Source organism: Rhinoraja longicauda, chromosome 1 (assembly GCF_053455715.1).
Source record: "Rhinoraja longicauda isolate Sanriku21f chromosome 1, sRhiLon1.1, whole genome shotgun sequence".
In the NCBI taxonomy this organism is placed as follows: Eukaryota; Metazoa; Chordata; class Chondrichthyes; order Rajiformes; family Arhynchobatidae; genus Rhinoraja; species Rhinoraja longicauda.
The window spans coordinates 92,096,486-92,118,710 of record NC_135953.1 but is presented as its reverse complement, the minus strand read 5'-3'; the positions used below and the strand labels follow the sequence as shown (position 1 = coordinate 92,118,710).

The 22,225-nt window shown below is 40.2% G+C and overlaps 1 protein-coding gene across 3 annotated transcripts in view; it reads right to left on the bottom strand.

Moving 5' to 3' along the window:
- Window positions 1–22,225, bottom strand: part of prdm5 (PR domain containing 5) — a 243,768-nt gene that overhangs the window by 36,437 nt on the left and 185,106 nt on the right. For all 3 annotated transcript variants that reach the window (XM_078411286.1, XM_078411294.1, XM_078411303.1), the window contains one exon: window positions 9,239–9,324. In XM_078411286.1, coding sequence (XP_078267412.1) covers window positions 9,239–9,324 — 86 coding nt within the window. The remainder of the gene's footprint in view (window positions 1–9,238; window positions 9,325–22,225) is intronic.

Genomic DNA, 22,225 nt, shown 5'->3' with positions numbered 1-22,225 from the left:
GGATCATTGATGATCTGAAGTATGTAATATAAATCTAAATTTATGTCACCAATGTTGAATGAGTACTCAGAACAGTTATACAATATGGTTTGATATTTGTAATATGATTCATCTAGTATCTTGAGTTGTGAAGATCATTAAAGGCTTTAAGGTCTAAGGGAGTATTAATCTTTTCAAAATAATTATCAAATACGCATTCCATAGGACTCATTATTTCCAGAATATATAATCACCGATTGATTTGGTTGCTCTTCTACATTTTAAACTGGCTACTCTCAGTGTGGCTTCCAGCTGCTCCATATTAATCAGAACTTTCTCTTCAAGTTTTGTAGGAAAGAGTTAATGGGGCTTCCTATTACCCCAGCAGAAATTCTACCCTCCAATTCTCAATTGCAAAAATGAACTGTCAGTCAAATACAAACTGAATCAATCACACTTTGTTTTCATTTGACTTAACACTCACCCAGGCCTGTAACCTATAAACTTGGCGATTTAGTTTGGGACTGCGTGGAATTTCCTGTGTATTTGTATGCAGAGAAATGTGCATCAAAATTTGAAACACAAGCCCAGGGTAAGAGATCAAGATACCTTGAGTTATGCACAGTCTGAATTTTATTTTCTCATTCATTTATTAATCCTCATGTTCAATCTGTTCTCAAATGATGCTGTCCTCAGGCTGCACAGATCCACACCAGAATGTTCTGTAATTTTAATGATGCTTCAAAAAGTGGCAAGGTTAATAAAAACATTTTTATTGCTTCAGTACAACACAATAAAAATTCAAAACCTACCCCAATTCTATGTTCGAAAACATGAATTCTAATGTGCCCACAATCAATGGCATGAAACTTCAAGCTCTGAATTGATATTAGTTAAAGGCATGGTAACGAGACACAAGGAACTGCACAGAAAAATGACACAGATTGCTGGAGTAATTCAGTGTGTCAGGCAACATATCTGGAGAACCTGGAATAAGTGACTTTTCGGTTTGGGACCCTTCAAGGGAAAGGTATGAATCCAGTTGGGGCATAGGGAAAAGAATAGGAAAAAGGGGAGGGGAGTGCATTGTTTGTAGGTTATTTATTTAACATTGGAAAGTCCATTGTTTGTGCCATTAGGCTGTAAGAACAGAACCTCTTATTCTGCTTGGTTCGCTTACAAGGGCATGGACATTGAATTCAATAATTTTAGGTAGCTAATTCCACTAGCAGTTTAGGTAGTAAACTCCACTTCTCCCTCTCCTGCTTTCTTCCATCCCTTCTCTTCCTGGTCCCTATCTGGATTTGCACCCAGTTATCCCCATTCCCCGCTCCCTTCCCTTTCCACCTGTATTCCTTTCTCTGGCTTCACAATTCCCAATCCTTCCATGCATAATTCCTCATCCCATGCTTTTTTGTCTTTTCATATCTGCCCTTTGCCCACCTATCTGCAAATTTAAAAAAACCTTCACCTGTATCCACCTATCACTTGCCAGGTTTTATCCTGCCCTCACTTCTCTTACAGCTTTCGCTCGCCCCCCCAACTCTCCCTACCACAATCAGTCTGAAGAAGGGTCCTGACTCAAAATGTCACCTATCCATATTCTCCAGAGATGATACCATGCTGCTCAGTTACTCCATTATTTTGTGCCTGTCTTTGATGTAAACCAGCATCTGCAGTGCCTTTCTACACATGATACTTGACCCACAGAGTTCCTCCAGGACTTAATGTCAATAGGCAAAGGAGATGGGGAAATCCATGGCAGGTACAGATCAGCAGAGAAAGACATTTTGAATTCCAGAAAGGCAGATATGCTTGTAAAGCTGCGACCGGGAACTGCGCAGAGTCAGCTGAAGGGTGCCATGGTGGAGCAGCAGTTAGCTCTGCTGTCTGAAAGTTCCAGTGAGCAGGCTTCAATCCTGACTTCAGGTTCCATCAATGTGGAGTTTGCATATTCTCCCTGTAACAATGTGGGTTTATGCTGGGAGAATGAACACACATGATCAATTGGCTGCTGCGAATTATGCTTCGGTGAAGGAAAGAGGCAAAAGGAATCAGTAGAAAGTTGATGGGCATGTGAGAAAAAAAAATCATTGGGAAACAAGGGAATGGGACTGCTGGAAAAGTTGTGAGGGCATAAAACTCGATGCATCAAATGGCCTCCTTTTACGTCACAGAGAATATGAAAACATGAAAAATAATAAGTTGAGGGCTGCAGGGAAAGAAGGAGAGTGGTAATAGTGAGATTAATCTTCAGGGAACCAGAATGGACCAATGATCTATTTCAGTGGCGTAATAAGTAAGTATACATAGAATAGTACAACACAAGAACAGGCCCTTCATCCCACAATGTCTGTGCCAAACATAATGCCTAGACTATTTCTTATCTACTTGCTCATAATCCATATCCCTGTATTCCCTGCATATCCATATATCTATCCTGAAGTCTTAAATACCACCAATGTATCTGCCTCATCCACCAATCCAGCAGCCCATTCCAGGCACTCACCACCCTCTGTCTAAAAAAAGTTGCCCAGCACATCTCCTGGGCTCCTCTCGCCTTAGAGCTCTGCCCTCTTGTATTTGTTTTCGTTCCATCTTGGCAAAAAGGTTCTGACTGTTTACTCTATGTTCTCATAATTTTATATACTTCTATCAGGTCTCCCCACAACCTCATTCTGGAGCAAACAATCCAAGTCTGTCTAACCTCTCCCTGTAGTGAATACCCCCTAATCCAGACATCGTATGGCAAACCTCATCTTCACCCTTTCCAAAGCTTCCACATCCTTCCTCTGATGGGGTGACCAGAACTCCACACAATACTTTAAACACAGCCTAACCATTAAAGTGCATGAAGGAGAGATATAGGAGGTCCTTCCTTCCCGCTGCTGTGAGACTGCACAACCAGCACTGCTCCCAGCAGACGAGTCAACAATAACAGCTAAGAACACACAGAAAACTGATGACAATTTATGTATCTTTTATTTATAACGAATGATCTCTTGCTCTCTAGCTATCCACTTTGCTGCTGTAACACTGTAAAGTGTGGGATGAATAAAGGAATATAGTAAAGCTGCATCATGACTTCCTGACTCTTATGCTCCATGGCCCGAACAATGAAACCAAGCATACTATATGCCTTTTATATCACTCTATCTGTTTGTGTTGCCACTTTCAGGGAGTTATAGATTTGGACTCCAAGTTCCATCTGTACATCAATGTTGTAAAGGACCAATTGTAGATTTTCCATTTATATTTGACCTCTCAAAGTACGACACCTCACACTTGCACGGATTAAAATCCATCTGCCATTTCTCCACCCATTTCTGTAGCTGATCTATATCTTACTGTATATTTTGACATATTTTTCTCACAGTCAGTGAACCCAATCAGATAATACTGTACATAAATATAATCAAGTCAAACTATAGACAGAGCAAAGAGAAGATACGGAGTGCAGAATCTAGTTCTCAGCATTGTAACATATCAGTTCCATAGACAAAGTTTATTTTCAAAGACATGCAGGTTTGTTGGTTAATTGGCTTTGGTAAAGATTGTAAATTGTCCCTAATGTGTAGGATAGTGTTAGTGTACAGGGATCACAGGTCAGAGTGGACTCAGTGGGCCGAAGGGCCTGTTTCCATGCTATATCTCAAAACTAAACTCAACTAAAGTCCAAGGTCCACTTTGGGGCAGAGGTGAATTGCACTGTTCCATAGCTTATGGAAGGACTGTTCAGACACCTTATAACAGCGGGGAAGAAGCTGTTCCTGAATCTGATGATGCACACTTTCAAGTTTCTGTACCTTCTGCTGGATGGGAGCAAGGAGAAGAAGGAATGACTGGAGTGAGACAAGGCTTTGATTATGTTGGCTGCTTTTTCGAGGCAGCGTGAAGTGCAGATGGAGTCAACAGTGGGAAGTCTAGTCTGTGTGATAAACTGGGCTACAACTCTCTACAATTTATTGTACAGACTTGGACAAAGCGGTTCCTAAACCTAGCTGTGATACAATCCAACAGAGGTAGATCATTTAGAAGTTGAATTAGGAGACACGACAATAAGCAGAATTTAACTTTGAAACATTCTTCCAAAAGGTTGCTGATTCTGTAGAAACTCTTCAGACTGATAGATTTTCCTTCTGTAATGGTATCAATGCATAGGAAATAAGGTTGGTACCATGTCTAATTGAGTTGTATGATGGAAAAGTGAATGGCCTCCTCCCGAGACCTTTAATCTAGACAAGATCAGATAGCTAAACACAAAATCCGGAGTTGTTCTATAACAGAATGTCTGTAATGTTCGGCTATTAAGGGGAAAGAGTTACAAAACTACCAGCAAATACATGGATAGGACAGGTTTAGAAGGATATGGGCCAAATGCAGGCAGGTGGGACTAGTGCAGATGGGACATGTTGGCTGATGTGGGGAAGTTGGGCCGAATGGCCTGTTTCCACGCTGCAAGACTTCATGGCTCTACGACTCCGTGACTCTACAATAGACAATAGACAATAGACAATACGTGCAGGAGTAGGCCATTCAGCCCTTCGAGCCAGCACCGCCATTCAATGCGATCATGGCTGATCACTCAATCAGTACCCCGTTCCTGCCTTCTCCCCATACCCCCTCACTCCGCTATCCCCCTCACAGGAGCTTTATTGCAGGTCAATATGGAGAGATCCAGTAATGACTGCTGATAGAATAATCACTGCATCACTGCAGTTTTGACTGGCTCAACCCACCTCACTTCTCCTTTACAATTAATGGAGAACATTAAACCAAAAATAAATGCAAATACTCAACAAACTCCATTTCCCAAAAGTCATAAATGAAGTACACAAACAATCAAGGAGTGTCTGCAGTCCAAATCACTGCCATGATTGACATTTTTTAAATAGGAAGTGAGGTAAATTAATATTTCAATGCTATTATTCTATGTGCAATTTTTCCAAATTGTACATGCTTAAACAACTCTTCCCTTCAGCCCTGGGAAACAGTGCTAATGGTCCACCACAGAGAACGTGTTTCCATGTGCTATTCAATTTCCAGCCCATTATGTTCATGACAAAATGCCAGTCCCACCATATAATATAGCCCTCCTGAACCCTACCAATGCAGGAGCATCAATGCTGCACGTCACCATCCCTTGAGCTACTCTCAGAATCAGAGTACCACCTTTATACAAATATTATTGATTTTGTTTTCTTTAGCTTAGAAGTTTAGTTCTGCATAGTGCAGCATAATACACCATTCTTGTGGAAACAGACCCTTTGGCCCACCGAGTTCACACCGACCAGCGAAGTTGCACATTAACACTATCCTACACACCCTAGGACCAATCTACATTTATACCAAGCCAATTAACCTGTACGTCTTTGGAGTGTGGGAGGAAACCAATCTTGGAGAAAACCCACGCGAGCACGGGGAGAATGTACAAACTCCACACAGACAGCACCGCAGTCAGGATTTAACCCGTGAGCCAGCATTCTGAAATGCCCTAATTTAGACAAGTACTATCAGTAGAAGGACTGTAGCATTTCAAACAGGCAGCCATCACCACCTTTTCAGAGCAGCTCAGATCACAAAACAAATTTTCCAACTGTAAATTGAAATGAATAACATTTGAAAGCAGTGCAGTTGGCATTGTCCCTTGGCAACTGTTTTAGAACCATCTACTAAGATTGTGTGCCCCATTAATCAAAGGTGTAACGGTATCAGTCCTCAAAAAAAGGCAGACTTGGCCAAACGGTTGACTACCTATCATATGAATTGGTGCTATAGATATAAAACGCCTTAACATTTGTTTTTGCAAAAAACCTGACCCACATAATTCCAATCTACTTTTATTGGTTAATTAAGCTAATCGTCTGATTGATTATATGAACTGCAGAACATTGTACTAGTGTTAGAGAATGGTGTATTATGCTGCACTATGCAGCACTAAACTGATCTTTATTAAGACTTGTACCCCATAACAAATCAAGCAGGCAGTTCCAATATGTATGATGTAAGCTCACAAACTTGCTGTAATATGGTAAATAAATAACAAAGTACACAATTGTCTTTTAGCGAGTAGCTGCTAATTATATTGTTGAAAAAAAATAGTTAACTTAGTTGTGAATTAACAATAAGAATCAATACTGTGTTCATTACCATAATCAATCCTGTGATCATTACTGCACCAACTATCATTACTATATTCAAAGCAAATGTAAGTAACTGGTAATTAATGAATGAGGGAAATGCTTCAAAACAAGTCAAGAATAAAGTATAATTCCAAAGTCAGTGCCTTTGGAATTTTCTTTTAAAAGCATCAACTGAAACCAGAAAGATCGTATCTCTTGGGCTTAACAAAGAGAAAGAAAATCTATGACTTTAGAGGCATATCACTTGGAGGCATGTGCTGAACAGACTAATGCAGAGATGAATTTTAACAGAATTCCATGTACGTAAGATAGACACAAAATGCTGGAGTAACTCAGCAGGACAGGCAGCATCTCTGGATAGAAGGAATGGGTGACGTTTCGGGTCAAGACCTTTCTTCAGCTCAGTCTCAAACATTCCTTCAATCCAGAGATGCTGCCTGTCCTGCTGAGGTACTCCAGCATTTTGCGTCTATCTTCAGTGTAAACCAGCATCTGCACTTCCTTCCAACAGAATTCCATGTAACCTCTTTTGGTCACTGGCAATAAAACAGCTTCAGCTTTACCGCTGCACATTGTTGAAGTGAAGCTGGGCTGTTATTCAGTGGGAACCCTGGGGAACAGCAGGTTGTGAACCTTGTTGGAACTGTCCCTGGTCTTGGGGGAGAATGAGTCCCAAAGCAACTGCAATTGCAGCACAATACCAGGCTCCGATTGGATTTTCCTGGAAGTGAGTTATCTCTGGTCAAGTCAAGTTGGGTTTATTGTCATATGCACAAGTACATGTGGTACTGGTACAATAATTTTTTTTGCTTGCAGTGGCACAATAGACACATGACTCAGACAACACACAAAAACACAAACTATGCAAGACAGTGAAAAAAAAAGTCTGTACAAAGTTGAGCAGTGTACCTGGTCCAGACAAACCAGGGGAACTGAGGAAAAGGTTAAGAGATTTAAATATGTTTTCATGGCAAAATAATTTAGTTATAAATTTTAAAAGTAACTTCTCCAGACTGCCCTTGGAATGAAGATCTTTCAGCCTGGATTCATTCTGGTGAGTTGGCTCTTCATTCTCCAAATTACATTCACATTCTTCCTAAATTGTTATAACTGGATGCAATAACATAATGGTGGCTCATACAGAGCTTCATGAATATTCAGCACAAGTCCCTAGCTATTCTGTAGCCAAAGATCCAGTATGTTTTACTACCAGGTCCGTCAATATGTCCTGTTACTTTCAAAATTCTATCTTTACAAACTCCTACGTTCCTCTTCCTACATGCTCTTTAGAATTGCATTGTTATAGTTATCACATTGATATCAGATAGAATAAGCTCAGCAAATTTCCTTTGCTAAAGGACAATAGTGAACCAGCCACATTTTACTATACCCTCGCAATTCCATGGTTATATTGATTGATAGTAACATTTTCTTGCAGATTTTCATAAACTAATTTAAATTTTCCAGAAGACATGGTGGTATATGGACATATGTCTCTGGATCTATGGTGCATACTTCTGGAAACACCCTGAATTTAAGTGTACCAGTCACATGATAAATGAATGACGAAAGAGAGGCTCATTGAGCATGCAACCAAGTATATCTGGTGTGGACAACATCTGAAACACCACCTCAATCTGTACTTCAGATGCATTTGCTACGGCAGTTGTACAAAAGTGCCGAAAATAAGAAAAGCAAATCATATATGTGAAGATTAGTGACAGTCAAGCAGAAATTACCATCATTTCAATGGTAATTGGCATCTTGATACACCCATCACAACTTTTGTTTCGTGTTGTAGCTCAACAAAAATACAAATCCACTCCTGACATATATGGAACTAAAAGAGATATTAACAAATTTCATTTTTGGTTTTGTAAATATTGTCCGTCTTGCATTCCAGTGAAGCAATATACCTACTCGTGCAAAGTCTATAATACAATATTGACCCAAGTATATGGTGGAGAACAGACTCACTGGTTGCATCACAGCCTGGTTTGTTAATTTGAATGCTCAAGAACAAAGGAGGCTGCAGAAAATGGTGGGCATTGCCCAGTCTATCACAGGTATTGGTCTCCCCACCACTGATAGAATCTGCTTCAAGAAGACAGCTAATATCATCAAAACCCCATTCCACCTTGGCCATGCTCTCGTCTCGTGAATACCATTGGAAAGAAGGAACAGGAGCCTGAGAACCTTTACCCGCAGGTTCAAGAATGCTTTCGTCACAACAACCATCAGGTTTTTGAAACACCCTGTACAATTCTAAACACAACCCAACCTCAACCACCTGAAACCTACCAAACCACTACAAGTTTTGCACTACTATCATTGCTCCACATGACTTTGGTTTTTTTCTTCTCTGTCTTGGTCTAGTTTATTTAAATAACCAATAATTAATTGTACATTGTTGCTGTTGTGGTTGCATCTAATGTACCGGTAAACCTGCAGCAAGCAAGAATTTATTTGATCCGGTTTATATCTGGTAAATATAACAAACAAACACTATTGACGTTTGACATGTTATGGCTACATAACAACCCTCTTGGTGATACAGTTTTGCGAACAAGATTACAAAAATGAACATTTATCACAGCCAAAAGATATCTTTAATGATAACTTTACATATATAAACATACAGGAGGGAGGGCGGGAGAGAAGGGGGAGAGATGGGGGGGGGGAGAGAGAGAGGGGGGCTGAGAGATGGGGAGAGAAGGGGGGAGAGGGGGAAGAGAGGGGGAGAGGGGGAGAGGGGGGAGAGAGGGGAGAGGGGGGAGATGGGAGGAGAGGGGGAGAGAGGGGGAAGAGAGGGGGAGAGGGAGAGAAGGGGAAAGAGGAGAGGGAGAGAGGGGGAGAGGGGAGAGAGGGGGGAGAGGGGGGAACAGTAGATAGGGGATAGATGGGGGGAGGGGGAGGGAGGGGGTGGGGAGGGGGAGGGGGAGGGAGGTGGTGGGGAGGGGGTGGGGAGGGAGAGGTGGAGGGAGTTTTATAACAAAAGTCTTTAAATTAATTGCATAGTTTCAGTTCACAAATGTTAACCTTCACTGAAATCAATGTGGCAGCAGTTACTTTTGTCAGTGGGAAGGAAGGAACAAGAAAGAATAACCTCCTCTTACCCGCGTGTGTGTTCTAATGTGCATTTTTAATCCATCATTCTTGCTGAAAGCTTTGTCACAGTAGGGACATTGGTACGGGCGCTCACCTGCAAACAAGAGAGATAATCATCGTTAAATCAGATAATAGGCTATAGAGTGAGCGGACTGTTTAAGCACATCAAGGGAAAGCAGTGAGGCCAGGCCAGGCCAGGACTTTCTCTTCTAGATTATCTTTATTTTTGATCAAACAAGCAGATCAGAGCATTGGGTAAACCTTGCATAAAGGAAGTTTTCTCTCAGTCACTTGAACGCTGGATCAAATTCCACTCTGATCTGTTTGATGTGTGCTAACACGGTACAACTCCACACATAGATCTCTTTCTAAACAAAACATAGAAGGCTTTTATGGCTTAAATGAACTCTGACAGCTTTCCACATTGAATGCTTGCTGTTATGTGGACGACGATGTCACATGCTTTAATATCAAAGTGGAATTTGACTGTTTAATGTCAAGGTGAAAAAGTCACCGAACAAATATTGAATGCAATCAATGTATACAAAAATAGCATACAAAGAAAACAAAAACAGCACCCCTGAAACCACAGGTTTTCCAATGCTTAAGAAAATAGGAAACAGACGCAAGGGTAAGTCAGTCAGCCTCTTGTGCCTATCCAGCCATTGAATCAGACCATGGCTGATGATTCACCTCAGTACTAACCCTTATCCTGAACTACTATCGGACTATCTTTGATCGGCTTTTATCTATACTGGCTTTACCTTGCACTAAATCCTTATTATGGATTCTGCGTATGGCTTGATTGTAATCACGTATTGTCTTTCCTTTGGTTGGTTAGCACGCAACAAAAAGCTATTCACTCTTCCTCGGTACACATGACAATAAACTAATCTGAACTATACCTTGATTTTCTCAATGTCCAAAAAATTGTTGATATCTGCCTTGAACATACTCAGCCCTTATCAGTCCTCTTGATTATAGAATTCTATAGGATTACAGTTCTATGTGTGCAGAAATTCTATCCAAACAAGTCGAAAATGGCCAACCAATTATTTTGAAATTGGTTCTAAGTGGTATCTTCCAAGCATCTATTCTCTTTATGAATGTTATATGTTTCAGTCAGATTACCTCTCATTCTTCTAAACAATACAAATATAGTCTGAAAACCCAAAACGTCACCAACCCATGCTTTTCAGAAATGCTGCCTGACCTATTGAGTTACTTCAGCACTTTGTGTTGTTTTTGTAAACCAGCATCTGGAGTTCCATCTTTCTGTAGGTATAATTCTCGTCAGTTTATTCAATCTTCATACCACAAAACTTTTCATCCAAGAAGCAAACTGATGGACTTCCAATCTTGCAAGTAAATCCTTCCGTACATGGAGAGACCAGATTTATGTACAATATTCCAGGGAGGATTTTACCAGGACTAATTGCTGTCCATAGAACATTGAATAGAACAGCACAGGAACAGGCCCTTCAGCCCACAATTTCCATGCCGACATGATGCCAACTTAAAATAATCTCCTCTGCTGGCACTTGATCAATATTCCTCTTATCCCTGTACATCCATGGACCTATCTAAAAGCCTCTTAAATGCCACAATTACATCTGCCCCACCACCACGTTTGACAGTACAATCCAGGCACTCATCACTTTGTGTAAAATATACCACACATCTCCCTTAAACTTTGCTCCTCTCATCTGTCATTGGAGCAGAATTAGGCCATTTGGCCATCACATTTATTCTGGCATTCAATCATGGCTGATCGATCTCTTCCTCTTAACCCCATTCTACTGCCTTCTCCCCATAACCTTTGACACCCGTACTAATCAAAAATCTGTCAATCTCCACTTTAAAAATACCAAATGACGGCCTCCACAGCCATCTGTAGCAACAAATTCCACAGATTCACCACCTCTGACTAAAGAAATTCCTCCTCAACTCCTTTCTAAATGTATGTCCTTTTATTCAGAGGGTGTGCATTCTAGTCCTAGACTCTTCCATTAGTGGAAACATCCTCACCATATCCACTCTAACCAGGCCTTTGACTTTTGTTAAGTCTCAATGAGGTCCTCACTTCATCCTTCTAAACTACAGCGAGTACAAGCCCAGTGCCATCAAAGGTTCATCATACATTAACCCAATCATCGCTGGGTTCATTCCTTGACATTTCCACCCTGGGAAAAAAGATTCTGACCATCTACCCTATCAATGCCTCGAATAATTTTATAAATTTCTGTCAGGTCTCCACTCAACTTCTAACATTCCAGAGAAAACAATACAAGATTGTCCAACCACTCCATTTAGGTAATATCTTCCAATCTAGGCAGCATTCTGGTAAACCTCTTCTGCTCCCTCTCCAAAGCCTGCACATTCCTCTTGCAATGGGGTGAAGAGAGTTGCACACAGTACTCCAAATGCGGCCAAACCAAAGTCCTCATAAAGCTGCAAAATGACTTCCTGACTCTAATACTCAATGATGAAGGCAAGCATATCATATGCCTTAGTTACCACTATCCATTTTCAGGGAACTATGGACTTGAGGATTTCCCTGTGCATCAGCGCTGTTAAGGAGCTTGCCATTAACTGTATACCTTTCCCTTACATTCAACCTTCCAAAATGCAACATCTCACATTTGCTCAGATTAAACTTAATCTGCCTTTTCTCCACCCATTTCTGTCTGATCTAAATCCCGCGGTACATTTTGATAGCCCTCCTCGCTGTCCGCAACTTCACAAATGTTGGTGTTGTCTGCAAACTTACTAACCAACCCAACTATATTTACACATGTCATTTATATACATATCACAAGCAACACTGGTCCCAGTATACATCCATGCAGAACACCACTGGTCACAGACCTCCAGCCAGAATAATACCCCACCACCTCTGTGAGTAAGCCAGGTCTGAAGCTGGCAGGGAAAGAGAAAATACATTTTGGCCTTCCATCACAGTGAGAGCCACAGGGAGACTCGCTGTGATGGATGTTTCTTTTTTTTTTTGTGTTGGTTTGTGATTGTGTGTGAAATTGCTTATTTTTATTGCTCTTATTGCTGGACTGTGGGTGACCTTTCATTTCACTGCACATCTCATATGTGTATGTGACAAATAAACTTGACTTGACAAGTGACCAAGGATCCCATGCTTGTTAGTCGTCTGGACAGCCTGTCCTGAAGGGATTTTATCAAATGCCTTACTAAAATCTATGTAGACAAATCCGCCACCCTACCCTCGTCGATCACCTACATCACCTCCTCAAAATTTTTTATTCTTAACCTCAACTCATCTTGCAGTAGAGACCAACATACTGATTACTGTTTTAATTGCTGCATTTGCACGTTTGCTTTCACTCAAAAGGTCACCCAGGACTCTGAACACCAACCATTTGTGGTTTCCCACCATTTTAAAGTATTCTGTTTTCTTATTAATCTTCCACGTGGATGGCTTTGCAAATTCCACATTGTGTCTGTTATGTCTCACCTATTTACTTAGTTCCTTGAAGCCTCTCTGCATCTTCCCTTCAATTCACACTGCCAACCATTGTTAACCATCTGTAATCTGCTTGGCCACTGCCAGATCTACTCAGCATTTCCGGAGTTCTCCTTTGCTCTCAGGTCTCAGCAACAGGTCTGACTTGAAAGTCACAGCTTTGACACGTTCCTTTGCATATTCTGTCTCCTTTAAGTTCCCTTATCAACCTGTCATCTCACTAAACAGCAAAATCATCTCAGCAACATTGTCACCATCCTCTCAGTAATCCCCTTTGTCCTACCCACTCATCCCACACCCTCTCCACAATTTAATACTAACTTGATTTCTTGCTTTCCCAGTTCTGATGAAAGCTGTCTGAGCTGAAATATTAACTCTTTTACTCTTTCCAAAGATGCTGATTTGCCTGCAGTGTTTCCATAATCTTCTGCCAACCAATTTAAGTTAGCAAATGTGAACATATTTACACTAAGTCCCCACAAATAAATTGTTTATATAGATTATGATTACTGTGGCATCCACTGCACCCTATTAGTTACCTTCCAGATCTAAATATGATTATTATTACTTTGTTTTCTGTCAGTGCAGTAAACCTCACCAAGCCAGTATGTTGCCAACAGTTCCATATGTCCTAAGTTTGTTTAATAACCTTTGGTGCAGCACCTACATTGAAGTTCTTCTCTAATATATTGCATTCCTCGTTATTTATTCCATTCATTACAACCAAAATAAACTTGAACTGTTTTGCCAAATACGATTTCTCTTCCATAAATCCATGTTGACTTTGTGCAGTCCAAAATGCCTGGTTACCACTTCCATGATAATGGATTTCAACATTTTCTCTACTACCTATGTCGGGTTAAAAGGTCTGCAGTTACCTTGTGTATTGTATTGCCACATATTTAACTGGATAAGTGGTGAGCTAATATTGTTTAAAAAATAAATAGAAACTGAAAACCAAAAGTACGTTTTGTTTGTATTATGCTCACTCCTGACAATGGATTTTTAAGCAGTTATTTTTACTTGTTGATTTCCAACTCTCCCAGTTCTGATGATGACCAATTTGTGAGATGTTATAATAATTCCCTGATGTACCAATTTAATCAATTTTTTTGGCTTGATGACATTTCATCGGAAATAAAATGCCAATATATTTGTTTTCAATTGTGTAGATTTCAGAACCTCTTCTATTACAACTAAAATGGCACAAATTGTTTTGCATCGGAAAAATCTTTTCAACACCGAATGCCTATTTCTGGTAATTGTGGTGTTGTGGAGATCAAATTATTCGCCCACCTGCTGTTAGTTCCCAGCTGTATTTAATCAGAAGTTTGAAATATCAAACTTGACCAATAGAGATGATGTAGTAGGATTTTATTACAATTTGCCATGAGCCCTGAAGTGGTGGCATACTTCATTACCATGGAAACAAGAGTATTGAAATCATTAAAGGAGCAGAAACCACAAATTCATTAATGTATTCCACAGAATATTAAAGTGTCAAGTTCGTAACATAGTTTCAATGTACATAGCTGCACCTGCAATCTCACTGAATACTGCCAACTTTTTCATAAAAAGAATTGTTTAAAATGTAGTCTTCACTGTTATTCCTGGTTTCATTAAGTCATGAATAAATTTAAATAGAGCTTTACTACTGTGCAAAAACCCAACATAAAGCATCCTCATACTTTAATCCCTTTAGATTCTCTGCATTTACTCATCTAAAACATAATAAGCAGCACAGCAATTAAAAATGATGGCACATAACATTGCTTTTTTCATCTGTCTATTATCACGCAAGCTTTGTTTATGTATTCTGCAGAATGATAACCCACCACGCTAAATTCCATGTATGTATGCACAATAAAGACATACTCGCTTCACGGCAATATATCAAACAAAATAAATAAGCAGAGTGGCTGAAAGTCATCAGCTAAAATCTTACTTTCTTCTCTGCTGTTGTTAATAAAGCCAAGCTGGGGTTTTTTTCCCAACTTATACGGCAAGGGAATTAAAAGTGATATGTAAAAGAACAAGATGAGGGGCAACAGAACAAGATATAGACAGATATAATTACAGATGAAAACAATATAAAGGATCTGTGTTGTACTGATTGCTGTTTAATGTGCTCACTTCATGAAGTGATGTAGTGCATATGCCTATGAGAAATGGAGAACAGGGCCTGGGTGCTGTTGGCCAGAAAGTTTTTTAAAATCCAGTAAATTAATAATTATTTTGCAAAATGCAAAGAATCAAAAATAGCGAAAACTAAGAGCCACATAAATGTCATATAAGAAGAAGTATGCCAAGAAATGAGGCTAGTGAGATGGAGAAACATGGACAGCAACAAAAGCCTATTTCTGGAAAGGGATATATAAAAATACATGTCAAAGACCAAATAGTTTCTCTCATGGGTTAATTGAATGGAAATATTATAGGGCATCAGGAAATAGCTGATGTGTTAACTGAATTCTTCACATCAGTCTTCATAAGACCTTAGACAAATTCCAGATTCAGAAAAGCTGATTTCAGAATCTACAACATCTGTAGAGGTCAGCAGAGCACGTGTTGTGAAGAAACTCAAGCAATTAAATGTTTATAAGCTGCAGAGCCAGGTGGCATACACCTTACAATCCTCAAGGAAATAAGCAAAGAAAAGGCCAAGACTCCATTTCATATTTTTAGTGGTTCCATAAGTATCGAAACTGGACCAAAGGACCAGGGTGGGTCTCAATTATGGAATTGTTGATTAGTCTAAAGCCAGTGGTTCAGAAATACTCAAAATATCCTCAGCAGATATTATCCTGAGTTAGCCTGAGTTATCTCCCTGAGTTAGCATTTGTCAGTTAGAGTAGTAACAGGCACAAAGAGTACATGGCCTCAGCACACAAGATGAAAGAATGAAAATCAGACAGGATTCATCTTTTTAATTATCTCATAGTTATATAGCAGGGAAAGAGGCCCTTTGGCCCAACTCATCCATGCTGACCATGCCCCATCTAAGCTAGTCCCATTTGCCTGTGTTGAGCCTAAATATTTGAAAACCTTTTGTATCCATGTTCCAGTCAAGTGTCTTTTTACATGTTGTCTCCTCTGCCTCCTCATTCCATATACCCACCATCCACTGAGTGAATAATGTGCCCCTCAGGTTATTTTAAATCTTGCCCAACCTGCAATACTACAGAAATTGTTTTATACCCTTCCCCATATCTGTGTCTCCACAAACTCCTGTCTCGGAGGTTTATGGACAATTCCTTCATCTTCATGGCTTGGTTTTTGCCCTGACATGCACTGTCAACTGTGGGACCTTATATAGACAGGTGTATACCTTTCCAATCATGTCTAATCAATTTAATTTACCAATGGTGGGCTCCAACCAAGTTGTAGAAACATCTCAAGGATAATCAATTGAAACAGGATGAACATAAGCTCAATTTTGAGTGTCATAGTAAAGGGTCTGAATACTTATGTAAATGTGATATTTCAGTTATTTCTTTTTAATTACTTTGCAAACATTTCTAAACACCTGTTTTCACTTTTTTATTATGGGGTATTGTGTGTAGATTGATGATTAAAAAAAAAGAATTTAATCAATTTTAAAATAAGGCTGTAACATAGCAAAATGTGGAAAAAGTGAAGGGGTCTGAATACTTTCTGAATGCACTGTATAATGAACATTTGGTCAAGGTAGCAGCTGGTAAGGGACACCAATGGAATATTAACTGAAAAAGAGTGCAGATCATAAGCAATGAAGAGGAAACTGGCAAAATAGGGGAACAGAAAGTATAAACAAAGTGTCCTTACAATGCTCCACCTATGTAACTGCAGTCAGTATATTCCAAAAAATATTCAATATTTTTGGATATTTCAACATGACAAAGTACCACATAAAACTCAACCACAATTTGCTCTAGACCTCCTGCCAGGTATACTTTTCACAACTTATATTGAGGGACACGCTTATAATATTACAAAAAGTGCTGGTGGCACCAAGACGTGGCCAGATAATTGGAATAGATAAGATTTATAGGATTCAAACACACTAGGTAAAGTAAGTGTTGACCTAAAGAAAGGCAGATGGATTTCAAAATGTTTAAGTATAAGGGAATTCATGCTGGTACAGGAAATATAAACCATGTGTACTTAGTGGATGGATTCTTTTTTAAATGGGCCAGTTAATTGTGGAACGGGCCAAAGCTCTATTTAGGAGGGATCTATCAACATGTGTCCCTCCTTTCAGCAGAGGCAGCACGAAATCTCTTTCCCCATATTGTCTCTTATTTTATGGTTGGGACACCACTCTAAGTTGATATCCTAAATAAAATTAACAGTTCGCATACAGTGCCCTCCATAATGTTTGGAACAAAGACCCATCATTATTTATTTGCCTCTGTGCTCCACAATTTGAGATTTGTAATAGGAAAAAATCACATGTGGTTAAAGTGCACGTTGTCAGATTTTATTAAAGGCCATTTTTATACATTTTGGTTTCACCATGTAGAAATTACATAGTACCCCCATTTCAGGGCACCATAAAGTTTGGGACACATGGCTTCACAGGCATATGTTATTGCTCAGGTGTGTTTAATTGCCTCCTCAATGCAGGTATAAGAGAGCTCTCAGCGCCATAGTCTTTCCTCCAGTCTTTCCATCACCTTTGTAAACTTTTACTGCTGTTTATCAACATGAGAACCAAAGTTGTGCCAATGAAAGTCAAAGAAACTATTATGAGACTGAGAAACAAGAATAAAACTGTTAGAGACATCAGCCAAACCATAGGCTTACCAAAATCAACTATTTGGAAGATCAGTAAGAAGAAAGAGAGCACTGGTGAGCTTACTAATTGCAAAGGGACTGGCAGGCCAAGGAAGACCTCCACAGCTGATGACAGAAGAATTATTTCTCAAAATAAAAACCCCCAAACACCTGTCTGACAGATCAGAAGCACTCTTCAGGAGTCAGGTGTGGATTTGTCAGTGACCACGGTCCGCAGAAGACTTCATGAACAGAAATACTGAGGCTACACTGCAAGATGCAAACCACTGGTTAGCTGCAAAAATAGGATGGCCTTGAAAATAGGGTTACAGTTTGCCAAGAAGTACTTAAAAGAGCAACCACATTTCTGGAAAAAGGTCTTGTGGACTGATGAGATGAAGATGAACTTATATCAGAGTGATGGCAAGAGCAAAGTATGGAGGAGAGAAGGAACTGCCCAAGATCCAAAGCATACCACCTCATCTGTGAAACAAGGTAGTGGGGGTGTTATGGCCTGGGCATGTATGGCTGCTGAAAGTACTGGCTCATTTATTTTCATTGATGATACAACTGCTGATGGTAGTAGCATAATGAATTCTGAAGTGTATAGATACATCCTATCTGCTCAAGTTCAAACAAATGCCTCAAAACTCATTGCCCGGTGGTTCATTCTACAGCAAGACAATGATCCCAAACATACTGCTAAAGCAACAGTTTCTCAAAGATAAAATCTGGTCAATTCTTGAGTGCCCAAGTTAATCATCCGACCTGAACCCAATTGAGCATGGCTTTTATTTGCTGAAGAGAAAACTGAAGGAGACTAGCCCCCAAAACAAACATAAGCTAAAGATGGCTGCAATACAGGCCTGGCAGTGCATCACCAGAGAATACACCCAGCAACTGGAGACTGGAGTGACTAGGCTTGTAGACACTGGAATGTAGAAGGATGAAAATGGATCTAATTGAAACATATAAGATTATTAAGGGATTGGACACGCTAGAGGCAGGAAACATGTTCTCAATGTTGGGGGAGTCCAGAACCAGGGGCCACAGTTTAAGAATTCAGGCATTTAGAACAGAGAGGAGGAAAAATCTTTTCACCCAGAGAGTTGTAAATCTGTGGAATTCTCTGCCTCAGAAGGCAGCGGAGGCCAATCCTCTGGATGCTTTCAAGAGAGAGCTAGATAGAGCTCTTAATGATAGTGGAATCAGGCAGTATGGGAAGAAGGCAGGAACGGGGTACTGATTGTGAATGATCAGCCATGATCACATTAAATGGTAGTGCTGGCTTGACAGGCCGAATGGTCTACTCCTGAACCTATTGTCCTATTGTCTATTGTCCATGAATCGCAGACTTCAAGCAGTCATTGCATGCAAAGGATATGCAACAAAATACTAAACATGACTATTTTGATTTACATGAAATTGATGTGATCCAAACATTATGGTGCCCTGAAATGGGGGGACTATGTATAAACACTGCTGTAATTTCTACATGGTGAAACCAAAATGTATAAAAATGACCTTTTTTAAAATCTGACATTGTGCACTTTAACCACATTTGATTTTTTTCTATTACAAATCTCATATTGTGGAGTACAGAGGCAAATAAATAAATGATGGGTCCTTGTCCCAAACTTATGGAGAGCACTATACATGTAAGAATATATCTGGGATCAGAAAAAAACCCAGTACCTATCAGGTGGACTGATCATATGAAACAGAATATAAAGATAATTTTAACTCCAGCAGTTAACTGGTTTTGGAGATGTGTGACTTAAAAACACCAATATTCTCAAAGCTGAATCCAACTCACTCACTTCTGCTTGTAACTGCTTGTAACTGTGACAGAACAGGTTTTGTCTACTCCATGCACCATAGGCAAATTACTTACTTAAGTATTTTAAACAGGTTGCATTATTCTGCTGACAATTGCTGCAATGAACAACTATTTTTCAGTTTTACTTCCAGGCTAGAGAAATTAAGAGTGCTTCCCATTAGAAAATTTGCTTCTCATCTCATTAGCGAGAACTACCCATTGCTCCCATTCCATGGTCATCTGAACTCCTGCTTTCTTCACTGCCTCAGTCATGGTCTGGACAGGTGCAATTTTGTGTGCCAATAAAGCATATGTAAGGGGCAGATAAAAGGACATGCTTAGCTCAGCCACGTCCTGCAGAGAGTCAGATAGTGGAATAATGGATGTGGAATGTGTGAAGGATGCAAGCAGAAGGAATACATATGAATACATCATCAATCTCAGTGGTTGCCCGGCTCAGCTGCTGTCTGCAGGCAGTATCACATTCTCAGAACACTTCACATCCAGAACATTTAGCTACCAAGCACAGTGGAGTTCCCTTTAGTCGCTTGTTGCCATTGTGGCTTCATGTGGCATGTGAAGAAGCCACATGCCACCTTCTCTTGGAAAGGACGAGGAAGGTGTTAGAATCTATGGCAACATACCTGCAAATATGCCTATCCACAGCTGAATAGTTTCCAGTGTGTGTGAGCTATGACACGTGAATGATATAGGAGTGGTGATTGATCAAGTTTGCCATATCCAACCAATGGAGCAGTATTTATACAATTGGCTGGGGATAATAATTGTTGACGGGTACCTTAGACTTGACAGAGTGCGTGAGTCATTAATTTTTCCCCTAGAATTGCAACCAGATCCTTGAGGCTTGCTCTTGACATCGATTCCCCTGCTGCTCTTGTCCCACTGCCCTTTCATTCATGATCTGAAGGGATTACAAATCCCAAAGCACGAGGAGCGTTGCTGCATTCCTGGAGTTGTTTACAGTGTCTGGAGAATGGGGTCACTTATTCCTCTGTCGTTCCTGACATTGCCTCGGTGAATATTTCCAAATCTGCACAGGAACTTCACTTTGCTGTAGTAAGCTTCTTCTCCTTGAGGGATGCAAGCACAACTTCAATCGGCACCAGGTAGTCCCAATTTGTGATAGGAATTCCTGAAATAGCTCTGTAAACTTGCACCAGGACATGAAAGTGCCTTGCACATGCAAATTGCATTGATAATCCATTCATTTCAAGAGCATCATCAGGGTGCACCTTCAATGGTCTCTTTGGCATTGCCATTCTGATGCATATTTTCAAAAAGATCACTTGATCATCTTGCATATAAAAGCAATGGTACCAGCAGGCAGAATGAAGGGTACTTTATAAGTGGACTTGGGAGTATATTCAGTCATAAATTTATATCTTAACTGGCAATGAAATGAAATTTGACTGAAAGGTATTCCATTTAAACAAGGGTCAAAATGACATATAAATCAGCCACGACGTCCTGACAAATGTTAGATTTTAGAAAGATTCAGCTCTGAATCCTCTCTCTGTTATTATGTTGAACGTTGAAAACTTGTGCCTAAAAAATTGGATTGCATATTTTTAATTAAGTAAACACATCATTGTGTTCGGCTCCAACTACAAAATCAGGACCTCTCAAGTAAAATGGACCGAAAACAAATTAGGATGTTTTCCATCCAAAAAGATGTACACTCAAAATGTGTGACCCTGGAGTACACAATGGGGCAAAGCTACATTTATCACAGCCACCACCACATTATACATCAGAAAATGGTGTCAGCTCTAAAAGGCAGATTTTCCAAAGTAGCTGGGCAGCAGCTGAACACACCATGGCTACCAAGAAAAGAGTGGCAGCAGGCAGGTGGGATTTACTGAAACAGAGAAATACTCATGCGAAGTATACATCAGTTCTAGGTTATGCGCACCAGGGGACAAAAAGGCCCACTTGGGTCACCAATGGAAGTTGAGAGATGGCTCAAAGTGTCCCTCCCAAGAGCATGAATTCCCACTCTATGGAGAAATGTCACAACACCATTCAGGAACTCACAAGAAATCACCATTAAAAAATTGATTCCTCATGCAGAGACATGTAGTGACACCTACTCTATTCCTCAAAGCACAGAGCTCACTGTCTCCTGCTGCCCTCCCCATCAAAACATCACTACTGACATTATTTCTGCTCTGACCTCCACACAGAGTACAAGCTTCCAAATGAAAACATACCCTCATGTTGTAAATTTCCTCTATTGATGGCCAAACCCTGCTGAACAGGACAGGGGCTATTGGGATGGAAGACGGAGTGGGTCTATCGAGTCTGTAAAATAGACTGCAGGAGATCCTCCTTCTCACAGGCAGAGGGGTCATCACAGCACAAACTCCTGCTGAACACAGACAATATATGAAACTGAAGGTAGACACGAAGTGCTGGAGTAACTCTGTGGGACAGGCAGCATTTCTGGAGAGAAGGAATAGGTATCATTTCGGGTCAAGACCCTTCTTCAGACCGAGAGTCGGGAGAGGGAGACATAGTGATATTTAAGGATAAGGTGTGAAAACACAGATCAAAGGGGGCGATGATCAAGAAAATGTAGAATGGCACATTGTTAGCTGAGGGGAAGGTGACAATGAGGCATACAATCAGCCATATTTAATCAGGAGGACAATGAAACTAGTTGTAGAACTAGAATGGGGAGGGACAGGGAGAGAGAGGGAAAGCAAAGGTTTCTTGAAGTTAGTGAAACCAATATTCATACCACTGGATTGTAAGCTGCCCAAGCAAAATATGAGGTGTTGTTCTTCCACTGACAGTGGAGGAGGCCCAAGGCAGAAAGGTTAGTGTGGGAATGGGAGGGGGAGTTAAAATGTTTAGCAATATATGAAACTGACCTGGTATACACATTAACAATATTTCACTGTA